Genomic DNA, 15827 nt, shown 5'->3' on the forward strand with positions numbered 1-15827 from the left:
GTTACTACCACACACCAAATCCGGTCTTTGGTACTTGCTGGCTGGTGTAGCCACTAGGTAACAAAGCTCAACACTGCGTCCTAGCATCCTGGCACACTTCTGTTGTATTTTGTACGTGTTTTGAGTTTTTGTGTGCTTCTGAGTTTGTACATGTTTTGGAGTTTTTACATGTTTTGGAGTTTTTACGTGTTTTGCAGTTTTTACGTGCTTTGTCTCTAGGGGCCACCGTAAATATACTTTTATTTATTCACTCCACATAAAATGTAATAAATAAATCATATAATACAAAAACCAACTATTCACATTTCAACTTTTAACTATTTAAATTTTCAGCTTTTTCCTTTTACAAATTTAAAGCGAAACAACACAAAACACTGGAAACCACAATACAATTAAATATAAATTACGTCGTTCACGTCAAAGACCCGGCTCTAAGAGCCATTTCGTTCGCGAACGACACATCTCTACTCTGTTCGGTTCTCTGTAGTCAAACGCATACGCAGCAGCGTCTCGCTTACCTTGTCCAATCCGAGAGCTACGTGTATCACACGCGGGGTTCGGAGTTCAGAGGTTGCCAACCAGAAAACAAGATGGCTGCAGTCATGATGAGCCATAAGCACTGCTGAGCTCATTTACGCGGATAATATATCAGAATAAAGTGGTCGTGTTCTTGTACTTTATCCTGGGTTTTCCCCCTACACGAAATGCGGACACGAATGGCGCTTATGTACAGTTTGTTATGGCGGCTATTACTGATTCTCGTTCACGTCAACAGAGCGCTCTTCTCTTGGCTCCACGTCCGCATCCAGAGCTGGAAGGGCCGGCTGTGGGAGCGAGCAGCGACCGTCCTGCTGTTGCCGATATCTCTAGTTGGATTTCCAGACTTTCAGAATAATCTGAATCATGGCCCAGATGCTAATGTTAAACCGATAACTGAAAAGAGCACCGGCGGTGGCCGGTCACGGTGTCTGTCTGACGGAAAGTCCCTGAAGAAGATACCGGTCCATATCGGCCTGTTGGTTGCGGAAGAAGAGCCCAGTTATCCGGACATAGCAAACGTGGTGGTGTGGTGTATGGCTGTCGGCATATCCTATGTTAGCGTGTATGATAATCACGGTAAGCATGTTACTCCTATCAGCTGAGTTTGCTGCTTGCGCTTTTATACAGTGAAGTTCATAAAATAATAAATCACAGCTTCATCAAAAATAGATTTAAATTTGTTGTTTTAAAAAAAAAAACTATACACGTAGTTTAGTGTAGTTTGGATATTATTTGGACAAGTTCATCCGATGTGAATGCAATGATTTGCAGATGTCACTGAACCCATATTTTATATTTTTATATCTCTCTCTTACACACACACACACACACACACACACACACACACACACACACACACACAGATTCTTAAGTGGAAAAAAGAAAATCATAATTCCAGTCTTAAAGAGTATTAATGCGTGTGAGCTTTAAATATTCAGTATTCTTCTGACTCTTAAGCATTTTTATTTTATTTTATTAGATGTACATTGTTTCTAATATGCATTTTAAAGATATTGTTTCCAACTTTGAGGCTTTTAAGATTACATTGTATTACATTCATTCTCTGTATAAATTTCCCCATTGTATTACATTCATTCTCTGTATAAATTTCCCCTTTAATGCTTAGGCTGAAGATGTAGCGAATCTTTTCCTTTTCAGATTAGCAATACCCTGTTTAATTGTTTACATTAAATGCAAATTAAATCTGTCTTTTTTCACCACTTCCAAGTCCTAATTTTGTTTCAACATACTTTCAGCTACAGACACTATTCAAACGTTAAAACAACTGCGCAATATTTAACTATTAAACTTGTATTCATCTTTTCATTTTTTTGGTTGATTCTGTTCATTTGGCCATCACATTTTCAGTAGGAGAAACGTTTCATCACTCATCCAAGTAACTTGACAGTGACCTCAGCTGACTGCAGATTTTCACTAACCTTATAAAACGTTATTGTGCAAATGCACTGTTTATAAGATTGGGGAAACATGGATGAGTGACGAAACGTTTCTCTGAGTGAAAACGCTACATCCAAATGAACAGAATCAACTTTTGGGATTCACTTACCTGGATGATTGAGCATCCATCAAGACTTCATTTTGTTGCTTTTTTTCCCCTGTTACAGTTATGTTTCTGCTTTTTAACTTTAAGCGGAGGTTATACTGCAGCTGAGCATTTTAGCCTCAAATTGTTGAAATTATTGTCCCCTTCTCCCTAAATGACAAATCTCGTAAAGCTAACTGATATTAATGTTTTGACTGAATTAGGGAGAGTGCCTTCTGACTGAAGTTATTTTACATTCCCAAACTACCTCAGTTGGCCCCTTTTGATATGGAGGAGCAGCGGCTCTATTCCATCCCTCTCTAATGACCAAGCTCCTCACCTTAGGGTCTCTCAGATTGTAGTTTTTGTCATTGCCAAATTATGTAAAGTCTCCACTATGGTGACGGTTTTTTATTTAGCAGTTTTCTACCTATCCCTCAGTTAAAGCACTTCATACAACATGCCACATTGTGTCTGTCTGATTACTGAATCACACAGACGTAAATACAGTACTTTTATCTAACTTTCACACACATTCAATTTTCAATTCAATTTTATCACAATAGCAGTCGCCTCAAGGCACTTTATATTGTAAGGTAGACCCTTACAATAATACATATAGAGAAAAACCCAACAATCATATGACCCCCTATGAGCAAGCACTTTGGCGACAATGGGAAGGAAAAACTCCCTTTTAACAGGAAGAAACCTCCAGCAGAACCAGGCTCAGGGAGGGGCGGGGCCATCTGCCGCGACCGGTTGGGGTGAGAGAAGGAAGACAGGATAAAAGACATGCTGTGGAAGAGAGCCAGAGATTAAAAACAAGTATGATTCAATGCAGAGAGGTCTATTAACACATAGTGTGTGAAAAAGGTGACTGAAAAGGAAAACCCAATGCATCATGGGAGTCCCCTAGCAGCCTATGCCAGCATAACTAAGGGAGGATTCAGGGTCACCTGATCCAGCCCTAACTATATGCTTTATCTTAAATCTTAAAAGTAGAGATAGTGTCTGTCTCCCGAATCCAAACTGGAAGCTGGTTGCACAGAAGAGGGGCCTGAAAACTGAAGGCTCTCCCTCCCATTCTACTTTTAAATACTCTAGGAACAACATGTAAGCCGGGAGCGTGAGAGTGAAATGCTCTAATGGCAGGATTTTGAATTCAATTCTGGATTTAACAGGGAGCCAGTGAAGGGAAGCCAATACAGGAGAAATATGCTCTCTCTTTCTAGTCCCTGTCAGTACTCTTGCTGCAGCATTGGATTAGTTGAAGGCTTTTCATGGAGTTTTTAGGACTTCCTGATAATAATGAATTACAGTAGTCCAGGCTAGGAGTAATAAATGCATGAACTAGTTTTTCAGCATCACTATGAGACAGGATATTTCTAATTTTAGAGATGTTGTGCAAATGGAAGAAAGCAGTCCTACATATTTGTTTAATATGTGCGTTGAAGGACATGTCCTGGTGAAAAATGACTCCAAGGTGCCTCACAGTGTTTCTAGAGGCCAAGGTAATGCCATCCAGAGTAAGAATCTGGTTAGATACCATATTTCTAGAATTTTCAGGGCCGAGAACAATAACCTCAGTTTTATCTGAATTAAGAAGCAGAAAGTTAGCAGCCATCCAGGTCTTTATGTCTTTAAGACATTCCTGCAGTTTAACTATTTGGTGTGTGTTATCTGGCTTCATAGATGGAGCTGTGTGTTATCAGCATACCAGTTAAAATGTACACTATGTCTTCTGATGATACTGCCTAAGGTAAGCATGTGTAATGTAAACAGAATTGGTCCTAGCACTGAACCCCGTGTAACTCCCTAATTAACCTCACCATGTGAAGAAGACTCAACATTTACATGAACAAATTGGAGTCTACTAGATAGATATGATACAAACCACTGCAGTGCAGTACCTGTAATACCTACAGCATGTTCTAATTGCTCTAATAGAATATTATGGTCAACAGTATCGAACGCTGCACTCTGAGGTCTAGCAGTTTCTGTGCTGTGATGAGCTCTGAAACCTGACTGAAACTCTTCAAATAAGCCATTCCTCTGCAGATGATCAGTTAGCTGTTTGACAACTACTTCTTCAATGGTTTTTTATATGAAAGGAAGGTTGGAGATTGGCCTATAATTAGCTAAGACGGCTGGGTCTAGAGATGGCTTTTTAAGTAAAGGTTTAACTACAGCCAGCTTGAAGGCCTGTGGTACATAGCCGATTATTAGAGATAGGTTGATCATATTTAAATTTAAACACATGTAGATGAATGCATTAGGGCAGGGGTGGCCAACCAGTCAGAGACCAAGAGCCACTTTTTTTTTTTTACTGTGTTACCGCAAAGAGCCACATCATACGCATGGGCACACATGAACATCACCCATCCTTTCCTCTCACTCACTCACTCACTCACTCACACACACACACACACACACACACACACACACAAAATACACACATCTCTGCTCAGCCAGATTTATTGTAAATGTCACACACCAACATGATAATGACAGAAATGGACTCCTACAGTACTAAAACCACAGGCCAGTCATTTTCAACAATGAACATTGTGTGCACTGTCTCACACACACAAACTCTCAGTTCAACCAAGTCCACAAACAAAAATATAATAATCTACAATAGCATTTACTTTTATAATGCATGTTGTTTAGTGGGACTTCTGGCATTCCTTGCCTTGAACAATCCTCTTTAAATCTGGCTTGTATTCCGTTGTTGTCACTCGAAGCAATTCTTTCACATGTGTGTCAGTCAGAACAGATCGATGCTTTGATTTCACATGTTTTAGGGTAGAAAACACAGACTCGCAGACGTATGTTGACCCAAACATTGACAGTATCTTAAGCGCAGCCCGTTTGACATTGGGGTATTTTTCCATTGGCACACTTTTCCAGAACTCAATGGTCCCTTCCCTTAAAGCAGGTTTCAATTGGTCCTCTTCACAAAGATCGATCATCTCCAACTCAGCCGCAGCTTCATCTGTGACTAGCGGGACTTTCAAACAGCCGGTCTCTGCATTAAATGGGTCGGCGAGGAACGTAATCTGTGGCCTTTTCAATTGTAGATCATGGAACCGGGTCACGAAGCTTTCGTGCAAGTTTTCAATCAGCGTTGCATATCTGGCTCTTTGCTTACTCAGGGCAGCACTGGCGACTTGCCCGCTGGCTTTTAGCAGAGTGGGAAAATGCGTTAAATCTCCCTTTTGAATATGTGTCTTGAACAGCTTCAGTTTGTTGACAAACGCAAACACACTTTGCACTAGGTCAGGGAGCATTTTTAACTTACCCTGCAGGGTCAGGTTCAGTCTGTCCAAGTGACACAGCATGTCGACCAAAAAGGCCAGATCCATAATCCACTTGAGGTCCGAGAGCTCGGGATAGTCCTTGTCCTTCTTTTCCATAAACAGTTTCACGGCATCCAAAAGCTCAAAGAAGCGAGAGAGTACCTGGCCTTTTGACAGCCACCTCACAGTGCAGTGCAGCGGCAGGTCACCTGGAAGCCCTTGGTCCAGCTCAGCGATGAGATTCTTGAATTGCCTGTGGTTAAGCGCATGTGTGCGGATATAGTTGACGATTTCCATCACAGGCTTCATGACGTTATCTAAATTCAATGATTTAGACACGAGTTGCTCCATGTGGATGATGCAGTGGAAATTCCAAAAGTCAGGAATAGTTTGGTCAGCTTTGCACAGCCCCACAAGCCCGTTCACAGATCCCATCATGGCTGGTGCTCCATCCGTGGCTATTGCAGTTAATTTCGTTATGGGCAGATTTGCTTTTTCAAATGCAGCCATCATGGTTTCTTTCACATCTGTGCCACGGGTTCTGTCTTTTAATGGCACAATATCCAGGAGTTCTTCTTTGATCACACAATCGTTTGAAACAGACCGTGCAAATATTGCCAACTGAGGCTTGTCTTGTATATCACAACTCTCATCCAATGCGACACTAAAATACTCACATGCTTGAAGGTCAGAGTGCAACTGTGATTCAATAGCCGTGTTAATGTCCGATATTCTGTGTTCAACAGTGTGGCGGGACAGTTGGACGTCTGATACCATGCGTTTTAATTTGTCGTTTTCAGGAGACAAGATTTCAACAACATCACTGAGGCATTTTTTAACGAACTCCCCTTCATTGTATGGCTTTTTAGCCCGTGCAATGTTCCAAGCCAGCTGATAGGATGCGAGCGTTATGGTCTCTGACCGCTTCGTAAATTTTTGGAAAAACTGTATCTGCTTTTCTGCCTGACTTTTCAAAGTGGCCAACTCGTGCTTGCGAAGTTCAGTCCCTTTTGGAAATTCCTGGTCGATGTTAGCATGGAGTGAGCTGAAGTGGCGCTGAAGATTTGAAGCTTTGAAATGCGCTAATGACGTCTGACATATAAGGCAGAATGGCTTACCATTGCGTTCAACAAAAAAATATAAACTCTCCCACTCTGTTAAAAACGTCCTGTGTTCATCTTCATATTTTCTTTTTGCTGTGCATTTTTTTCCTGCCATTTTAAGGGCGAACTTGCTCCTACTGGGAAACTTTGCGGTATTTTCATCTCACACACATGCGCATTTGATGAAAATACCGTATTGAACTCAAGCGAAGCGAACGCGCACATTTTAAAACAACAACATAAAAAAAATCAAAACACAAACTTTGATATGAACGTAAGAGCCGCATGAAACCAGGCAAAGAGCCGCATGCGGCTCGAGAGCCGCGGGTTGGCCACCCCTGCATTAGGGGATTCAGTATTTTGCACATTGATACCTGGTTTCTCCAATCTATCTATTGACCTTCCAAGTGGTAGACCACGCACCCTACTGACTGAGCCACAGTTGCCCCTAATTTTGGATTTATTTGCTTTGTTTTAAAGAAAATAGATTCTATCAATCCAAAAGTCATGTTTCTTCACAATTACTGTTTCTGTCTTAGGTCTACTTGGTGATTTTGATCAACCTGAACTGAATGATGTGCTTTTCCTCAACCCAGGTGTTTTTCAGAAGAACAACTCTCGTCTACTCGAGGAAATAAAAAGGCAGCAACAGGATCTGCTGGGTGTTGATGGATCTATGCACAGTGTGGAGTTCCTGAGCAGTGGTAGTGACCAACACCAGCACAATGGTAAGAACCTGGCATGATATCTTTGATTTTAAGTTCATACAATTACAGACTCAGATGTACTTGGAAGCTTTTTACCAACAAGAACTTTTAAACTTGTAATACCAACATTTTGATTAGTAACTGTATTTTAATTGTATATTTCCAGATCAATGTTTTTCTTGTAATTAAATTCTGTGACTGTGTTACATATAAGTAGTTACATTCCAAAATTTCTGTGTCCACTTGTTGGAAGTGCCTACAACCTCATTTTTGTTTTCTGTATTGTTCTTCATTAGGTTAGATGGAATCCACTTATAAAACTTCAAACTTCAGACCCTTACACCCTTTACTTTGGAGAGCCCCCGGTTCTGGGGGCAAAGGGGTTAAACTGTAGTTTAACGTCAATTCTTTGATGCAAATATCAACATGTCTGATATCCATAGAAACCTCAGAATCTCAGCTAAATGCTAATATAAACCATTTCTACAACCACTGAACACAGCAAAAAAATAAATAAAAGAAAGACAATTAAATGAGTAGTTACGTAATTGTGCAAAAACACACACCTGAGCCACTTACTCTCAAGTTCAAACTTTTCATGTAATGTATGTACAGGCTGAACTTTTTGTCCTCACACAGTGTCAAGAAAAAAAAATTAAGTCAATGTTAAACCATGATGAGCTGGTCCTGAAGTTTCGAATTAAGACAATAAAATAATGGAAATTCTGGGTTCATCAGATTCTCTACAGATAGAAGTAGCAGGTAAAATTTCATGGGGCAGTTTCAGCTGTTCTTGGTAAAGTTGCTGTCACATCTGAGGAAGAGAAATAATTTCAGATACCCAGTTGACCAGTCATGTTTTGAGCTACGAGTCCACTGGTCTGGCTGGTCAGAGCTTTTTATTCAGACTTGGATTGGTAATAAATGCCACAAATTCATACAGTGAAGTTACATGGTTGGTGTGAATGGTTACATTTAAGAATAGGTGAGTCAGAAAGTGTCAGTTCATTTCATCGTAGTATTTATCCACATATTTTAGTTTTCTTTAAGTAGTTCCTTTGTGGAAAAAAATTATTAGTCAACGAAATGAACATAGATGGTAACATAAATAAATAATGTCACTAATTGGCTTGTTCCACTGAGGTAATGTCTGACTGAAGCCGAAGCATCATTATATTGACCCAGCAGTTTCTCAGTTTACCCAACAATATGTTTCCCAGGTGTAATCTAAAATCCCTCAACCCATACTTCACCAGTGTGCTCCAGTAGTCTACATCAGGTGTGCAAGTGAGGTTACAGTATTAAAAAAAAAAAAATTTACAAAGTTGAAAATTTGGGTGTGTATTTGCAGAAGAATACCATTAGTAGTCATATTTAATTTAATGTGTTTTTATGTGTCCTTTGTTGCAGTTGTGTCCTGCAGGCCCACAGTGAGGGTACTGTCTCCTGACGATGGGAAGCAGAGCATTGTCCATGTAGCACAGCAGCTCTGCCGCTCTGTGGAAAACAAGGAAAGGAGCTTCAAAGACATTAATGTTTCCATGCTAGACCTGCTTCTCAGAGGTAGCACTTTATGCCTGTGTGCATGTGTAAAGATACTTTGATGTTTTTCAGAACACACTTGAGAGATTGTTGCTCACCAACCTGGGAACACCTTGGTAGCCCTTAATAAAGCTAGAGGGGGTTACTGAAGCTGCGTGTGCTTATTAAGAAAGAGTCTTAGAAGGCTTCTTTTCCCTAATCATTAGAAGTGTGTCATGGAGTTCATTAACTCATTACTGTTGAAAGCAAAAGAATTTCAAGATCCAGTGGATGTGTGTACTGTGTGTTTTAAAAGTAATTAAGACGTGTATTAAGTATTTTATTCTGTCTTTATCCACTCACTCCCAGCTGGTTACGCAAATGGCCGCCCCTCCCTGAGCCTGGTTCTGCTGGAGGTTTCTTAATATTAAAAATGTTTTTTTTCTTTCCCACTGTTGCCAAAGCGCTTGCTCATTTTGGGGTGGGGGGGGGTTTATATGATTGTTGGCGTTTTTGGTTTTCTTTATTTATTATTGCATTGCATTATTTTAGGGTCACCTTACAATATAAGTGCCGTGAGGCAACTGTTGTTGTGATTTGGTGCTGTATAAATAAAACTGAATAGGATTGAATCATTATTGGACAGCTTAAAGAAGGAGCGTAACCTGTAGAGGATCCAGGTTAGCTGCGCCATGTCATGGGATTGTGCTTTTACATGCAAGAGATGGACATGACATTGAAGTGCTGTAAAATGTTTCTCCTGGGCATTTTTCCCCACTGTTGAACCTCTTGTGTAAAGAGGCCTAGGAAAAGTGTCGTATGGATATGTCCAAAAAAATACTTAGAGGAGAAAAGTGAATGTGTGCCATGTAATTTATGAGTGTTGGAAAGAACAAAGAAGCACAGATGTAGCAGTCAAAATGTCTTTTTGTTATTTGACACAAAATAATATCCAAAAACCATTAAACTATTTTAAGAAATAAATCATCTTGTAACAGAGGTATTACACAACATATTTCCCCAGTAGAATTCCAGTCCACTGGTTAGGCTTCTGTATTTAATTAGACTATCCAATGCAACAGTTCAGCCAATTGGAGACAAATAAATGCAAAACAAACAACCTCTAGAAAATCAATTTAACTTAAATAATGACTCAAGTTTTCTAAAATTCCGGGGATTGGACACATTTATGGCACCAAAAATGACCATAACTGTGGAGAAGTGTATTATCCAGTGAGAGTGGATGTATATTACCTAAATTTTCTTTAACCTGTGTGGCTGTGGATCTCGGGTGACAGCTACACAAGTACTGCTGAATGGGAGCCACTCTCAGATTTGAGTTCATTCTATAGTCAGAACATGCAGATTCTCAGTAAATAGGAGAAAAAAGATTGTCTTGATAACATGTTCGCTTTCTTTGTGCTTGTTTCAGAATCAAAGAATATTCCAGACCCTGAGTTGGTGGTGAAGTTTGGTCCTGTGAACAGCACACTGGGCTTCCTCCCCTGGCACATCAGGCTCACAGAGTTCATGTAAGCTTCTTTACATCTCAGAATTTGCACGTTTCGATGGACCACGTTTAATAATGACAATAAAGTATGAAAGTTTGTTTGAATTTTGAAATTGATGTCATTAACTGAATTCACTTTGAAGCGCACTATGTTCAATGTGTAACCTACTCTGTGCCCTCAGCTCCCTGCCATCCCACAGAAATATCTCGTATGAGGACTTGTTGGGTGCCCTGCAGCGGTACGGGGCTTGTCAGCAGCGGCTCGGACAGTGATATTAAATACACAAGTGTGGGCTTTACACAGCCAGGACATCCCGGACAGATAATGACTACCGTCCCTCATTACTCGTCGGCTCAGCTATGCCCATCTGCTGGACCTCTAATACAACAAGACATTTCAAATATATGGAAACCAGGAAACATAGCCAGCCAATGTTTACCACCAGCTTGTCTTCTAATGAATTCACATTCCAGGACTCATGGAACATGCTCGGTAAAACAAGAAAAAATGGCACTGACGTAAGACTGTCTCCACAGACTCGGTGGTCCTAACACCCTTGTTTGTTTCATTCTTTCTCCAGCTGTCATTTACTGCTGATGGAAAAATTGCCTTCACATAGACTATATAAAGAAAAAACGAATCTTTTTGTGCAAGCTGCATCACAAGGAAATATAGCAGCAGTTTAGGGGCATGCAGCACAGGAGCTGAACAGCAGAGTGGCTAATGTGTAAATATGAGAAATTCCTGTAGCTCTGTTTGTCTCTGTGGCCTCCAGCTTGCAGTCATGTTCATGTGTAGTGTTGTTTCATGCACATACAGACGGTTGTTCAACATTGTTTTTGGTCTGAAATAAAGAAATGCACTGTGTGTATTTGAGTGTGTTTTTGTGTCTGTTAACACTCTTAGAGGAAAAGAAAGCTCCTTTTATGACAGAATGAACTCTTTCTATTATGATTTAACCTCGACTCACTGTGTGCTTGGACACGACTCAGTTCTTTATATTTTGCTTCAGTGCAGCAAGACTTGTTTGTCATTTTTAAGGTGGTCTTGAATAATAGTTTGTCTGAAGTTTTTCTTCGGACATTAGTCTGAAAATGGTTAGGTACAATGTTGGTTTTTTTTAAAGTCACTTAGCATATAGATCGTTGAATCAAGCATAAATCCAGCTATGAAAAATGCCAACGGTGACATTCTGATGGGCATCAAATAGTATTTGTGCATCAAAAAAGTTTTTAACTGAAAACTTGGCATATTAGCATTCTTTGCATTTTAGTTTTATTATTTCACCAAAACACAACAGTCATCTCAAGGCACGTATTGCCATGTCCTTGAGATATAGAAACAGAAAAAATCCTGCAGGTATTGGCACAAGACCCGTGAGATGGATCTGACCCTTCAGGTGATCCATATGTTTTCGAAGCCTCATGTAAAATGGTTGCTGCCAAGAAGCCATTCTTAAGGAAGCTGAGCAATGCCAAACTACACAATTTTCTTCCCAGACCAATCATTTCAAAAAATCGTGGAGGGGTGACTTGGCTAGGGTTGCCAACCGTCCCTTAAAAAACGGAATCGTCCCGTATTTAGAAACAAAAGTACACGTCCCGTATTGAGCTAATAAGGGACGCACTTTGTCCCATAATACAGTGAGAATCAAAAGTAGTCTATAAATGTTTATGGAATTAACACTTTGTTTGAAAACATAATTCCCAGCCCCTCTCCTGCTTTGTGACCAATGAGCTGACAGCACACTTATGACAATTCGAGTATAACAATTCAGATTACCGCTCATCTCATTGGTCGAGGAAAAGTCGCTTACAGAGAAAATACCGGAAGACAACAGATGACCACAACAAGAAGCATGGCCAACAGGGAAACAAACGCCGACACTGCGGTGCAAGTCTCGGATGACAGTACACCTAAAGCTGGGCAGACACTGTGCGATTTTTTTCAGTCGCGTTATTCAGCTCCTGCTCAAACTGCACGATTGACTCGCAGGGGTTAGAAGTTGGTAGGTCACGATGCAGGTCTCACACTATACCGCCCGATGCTCTGATGCGACCTGAGTGCTCACACTGTGCCTCCATAAAATGAAGGTTATAACAGAAAATCTGTCGCTCGCTCTCTCTGTCTTTCACTCACACAGACACGCACACCACCACCATCAACTTTGCTAAATTGCTAATGAAAAACATGATCAGGCAGCTGTGACTGAGCAGCAGTGTCGATCCAACTATTTTCACGGTTGTTGTGGTCGTGATCATTTTGTGATGCCACATCGAAAAGGCTCGGATGAGCTTTCCAAAGTTCTCCAAGTTGTGCCTCCGTCGCTTGTGTCCAGATCACACGCTGCACTGCCGTGCTGCTCCGTCTTTTTCACCGACGTTTACGTGTTTGCGCGTGAGCAGTGAGCCCCTGTGGTGAGACCCTCACGAGCGATTGATGATCGGGAGCTGGTCGTGAGGTGTTAATCACTTCTCGTTACCCCACGTATACTACACGACGCACGATGAAGGCCAAAATCGGTCCGATCACTCAAAAATCGTCTCAAAATGGGCCTAAAACCGCACAGTGTGAGCCCAGCGTTAGAGCAGCAATGTTTGTTCCCCTCAGAGAAAGGGAAGAATGGGAAAAGGAAAACACCTGGCTGGAAAACGTTAATATGGGCATGTGCAATGAATATCAGCGCTATGTGGCCAGAAGTGTGATAATATAACTTATTTTGTGTAATAAACAACTGCAAGGATAGATGATTACAACAAATAGATCACTAATACATAAAAGTAATACATAGATGAATAATGATGATGAGTTATGATGCGTAATCATGGGAACAAGCGGGTTTACAAACAGGAGCAGCTGATTAGCATTAGAAAAGCTGAAATAATACCTCAGCTGAAGCCAATTGTACTAAATGCACTAAATGTGCACTGTTACAAGAATATTTTTCTTTCTATTGTTTTCTATTATTTTAAGTTAAGCAGGACAGAGTTCTTTTAAAGAAAGATTTACTTATATTCTCAAAAATTAAGCATGACAGGCTTCTGTTTAAGAAAGAGACCTGTTTTACTGTGTTAATGTTGTCATTTTGAGCTAAAAATAAATGGCTAAATGATCATTTGTTTCACATGTGTTCATATCACAAAGAATACACATCTACTTAACCCTTGTGCGCCCGCCTGTTCTCGGGGCGTGGGTCGTGGTGACCCCCCGAGGTGTGTGTGTGTGTGTGTGTGTGTGTGTGTGTGTGTGTGTGTGTGTGATGATGATGATGATGAGTGTGTGTGTGTGTGTGATGATGATGATGATGATCCTGATGATGGTGGTGGTGGCGATGGGGGGTCTTGGTAACCCCCTGGGGGGGGGGGGGGATATGTGTGTTTTATGATGATTAGGGTGGGGGTCCTAGCGACCCCCTCGGGCATATGTGATGATGATGATGATGATGATGATGATGATGATAGGTTTGGGGTCACTAGGACCCCCCCGGGGGGGGGCATATGTGATGATGATGATGATGATGATGATGATAGGTTTGGGGTCACTAGGACCCCCCCGGGGGGGGCATATGTGATGATGATGATGATGATGATGATGATGATGATGATAGGTTTGGGGTCACTAGGACCCCCCCGGGGGGCATATGTGATGATGATGATGATGATGATGATGATGATGATGATGATAGGTTTGGGGTCACTAGGACCCCCCCGGGGGCATATATTGTGTGATGATGATGATGATGATGATGATAGGGTGGGGGGGGGGTCGCTAGGGGACCACCGTTGGGGCGCTTGTGTTATCACGGCGTCGGTGGCGTCCGGGGAGCGGCGTCGCGGGAAGAAGAAGAAGAAGAAGAAGCGGCGCAGTTGGGACAGTACGTGACGGCGCAGTTTATACACACGTGCGCTCGGCACTCGCGGCACAGGATCTTGGTCTTGACGTCTTTGCTCCTGGGACACACGCGGCACCTGCGCCTCTTGACCGGAGAGGAGTCGCGTGGCGTAGCGTTGTTGTTAGAGGCTGCCTCGGCGGTAGCGCCTCGGGCCGCGACTCTGCCTCCTCCTCCTCCTCCTCCTCCTCCTCCTCCTCCTCCTCCTCCTCCCGGTCCTCGCGCTAAAGCCGCCCTGGCTTCGAGCATGGGGCGCGCGAGCGCTTTGCCCAGTCGCTCGAGGAAGAGCCGTCGTCTGTTGAGCTTGCCCGGCATCCAGTCGGGGTGAATTTCCCTCCACAGCACGAACGCGTTGTAGGCCGCCACGTCGACCATGTTGTGGAAAAGGGCCACGGGCCACCTGCGGGTCTTTCTCCTGCAGCTGTACGTGCTCACGACCTTGTCCAGGTTGTCCACTCCTCCCTTGGTGCGGTTGTAATGCAGCACCAAGGGCGGTTTCGCGCCGCTGCTGTTGCTGCTGCTGCTGTTGCTGATGCGGCGGCTAGGCCGGGGCTCGGGGCCGGAGCGATGGTGGTAATAACGAGGAGCTGTGGTGAGGAGCAGCACGTTCTTGTTCTTCTTGGCCACGTAGGAGAGGATGATCGTGTCGGGCCCTCCTCCTCCTCCTCCTCCTCCTTCTCCTTGTCCTCCTCTTCCTCCCCCTCGTCCCGCGGAGCCGCCGAGTACCACGGATTCGACGGAGCCCACGGCCCTGCCCTTGACGCAGCGCAGCTCTCTGGGGATCTCGGGTCTGTTCGACCGCAGAGTGCCCAGCACGGTGTGGCCTCTCTCACGATAGAGCCTATCGGCGAGCTCGCGCGAGGTGAAAAAGTTGTCGCACGTGACGTTGCGTCCCGGAGTCAGTCCCTCGGTGAGGTCCACGACCACTCGAGTGGCCAGGTGCTTTTCGGGAGGGCCGCGCTTGTCGGGCTTGCCGGTGTAGACTTGCATCTTCCACGCGTAGCTGGAACGCGCGTCGCACGCCACCCATATCTTGATCCCGTACCTGGCCGGCTTGCTGGGCATGTACTGTCTGAACGGACACCGTCCTGATGGATGGATGGAGAGAGAGAGAGAGAGGGAGAGAGAGAGAGAGAGAGAGAGAGAGAGAGAGAGAGAGAGAGAGAGAGAGAGAGATGTGGGAAAGTGTGGGGGGAGATTGGGGCAGAAACGCAAGGAGAAGACATTCAATTCAATTCAATTTTATTTATATAGCGCCAAATCACAACAAAAGTCGCCTCAAGGCGCTTCATAGATACAAAGACATAAAGAGTCATAGACTTCATAGCTTCATAGCTTCATAGACATAAAGACATAAAGAGTCATAGACTTCATAGCTTCATAGCTTCATAGACATAAAGAGTCATGCGAAAGCAGCACAAACGCGGAACCCAACACGAGTATGCAACAGAGCAGCGAGCTAGCCCGTTTTCGTCATTCCCGCTCCTATTCCTCCTCCCAGTCACACACACACACACACACACACACACACACACACACCACATAGTACGTACGTACCTCTGAACGGCACCAGTCTCTCGTCGACGGTGACCTCCGGTCCCGGGCGGTACATGGCGGGCAACCTCGCGCACCACTCGTCCCACACGGCTCTGATGGGGGCCAGTTTGTCGTAGCAGCTATCGCCGCCCTCGCCCTCGCCCTCGCCTTCGCCTCG

The 15827-nt window shown here is 43.2% G+C and overlaps 2 protein-coding genes across 2 annotated transcripts in view; one reads left to right on the forward strand and one right to left on the reverse strand.

The window, feature by feature from the left end:
• The first annotated feature begins 539 nt into the window (after positions 1-539).
• nus1 (NUS1 dehydrodolichyl diphosphate synthase subunit) lies at positions 540-11095 on the forward strand. The gene is made up of 5 exons (XM_082504777.1): positions 540-1116; positions 7082-7213; positions 8603-8755; positions 10146-10245; positions 10406-11095. Exons 1-5 carry the CDS (start codon positions 705-707, stop codon positions 10494-10496), a joined length of 888 nt encoding a protein of 295 aa, XP_082360903.1. The 5' UTR covers positions 540-704; the 3' UTR covers positions 10497-11095.
• A 2928-nt stretch (positions 11096-14023) lies between these two features.
• Positions 14024-15827, reverse strand: part of LOC309689760 (uncharacterized protein) — a gene marked incomplete at its 3' end in the record, with an annotated part of 3534 nt that continues 1730 nt past the window's right edge. Inside the window, exons 1-4 of the mRNA XM_082506400.1 lie at positions 15671-15827; positions 14840-15201; positions 14337-14728; positions 14024-14174 (exon numbers count right to left, since the gene is read on the reverse strand). The exon at positions 15671-15827 is cut by the window's right edge and continues 1730 nt beyond it. Coding sequence (XP_082362526.1) covers positions 14024-14174; positions 14337-14728; positions 14840-15201; positions 15671-15827 — 1062 coding nt within the window. The remainder of the gene's footprint in view (positions 14175-14336; positions 14729-14839; positions 15202-15670) is intronic.

This window comes from Aulonocara stuartgranti (genome assembly GCF_965226115.1).
Source record: "Aulonocara stuartgranti genome assembly, chromosome: 15".
Lineage (NCBI taxonomy): Eukaryota > Metazoa > Chordata > Actinopteri > Cichliformes > Cichlidae > Aulonocara > Aulonocara stuartgranti.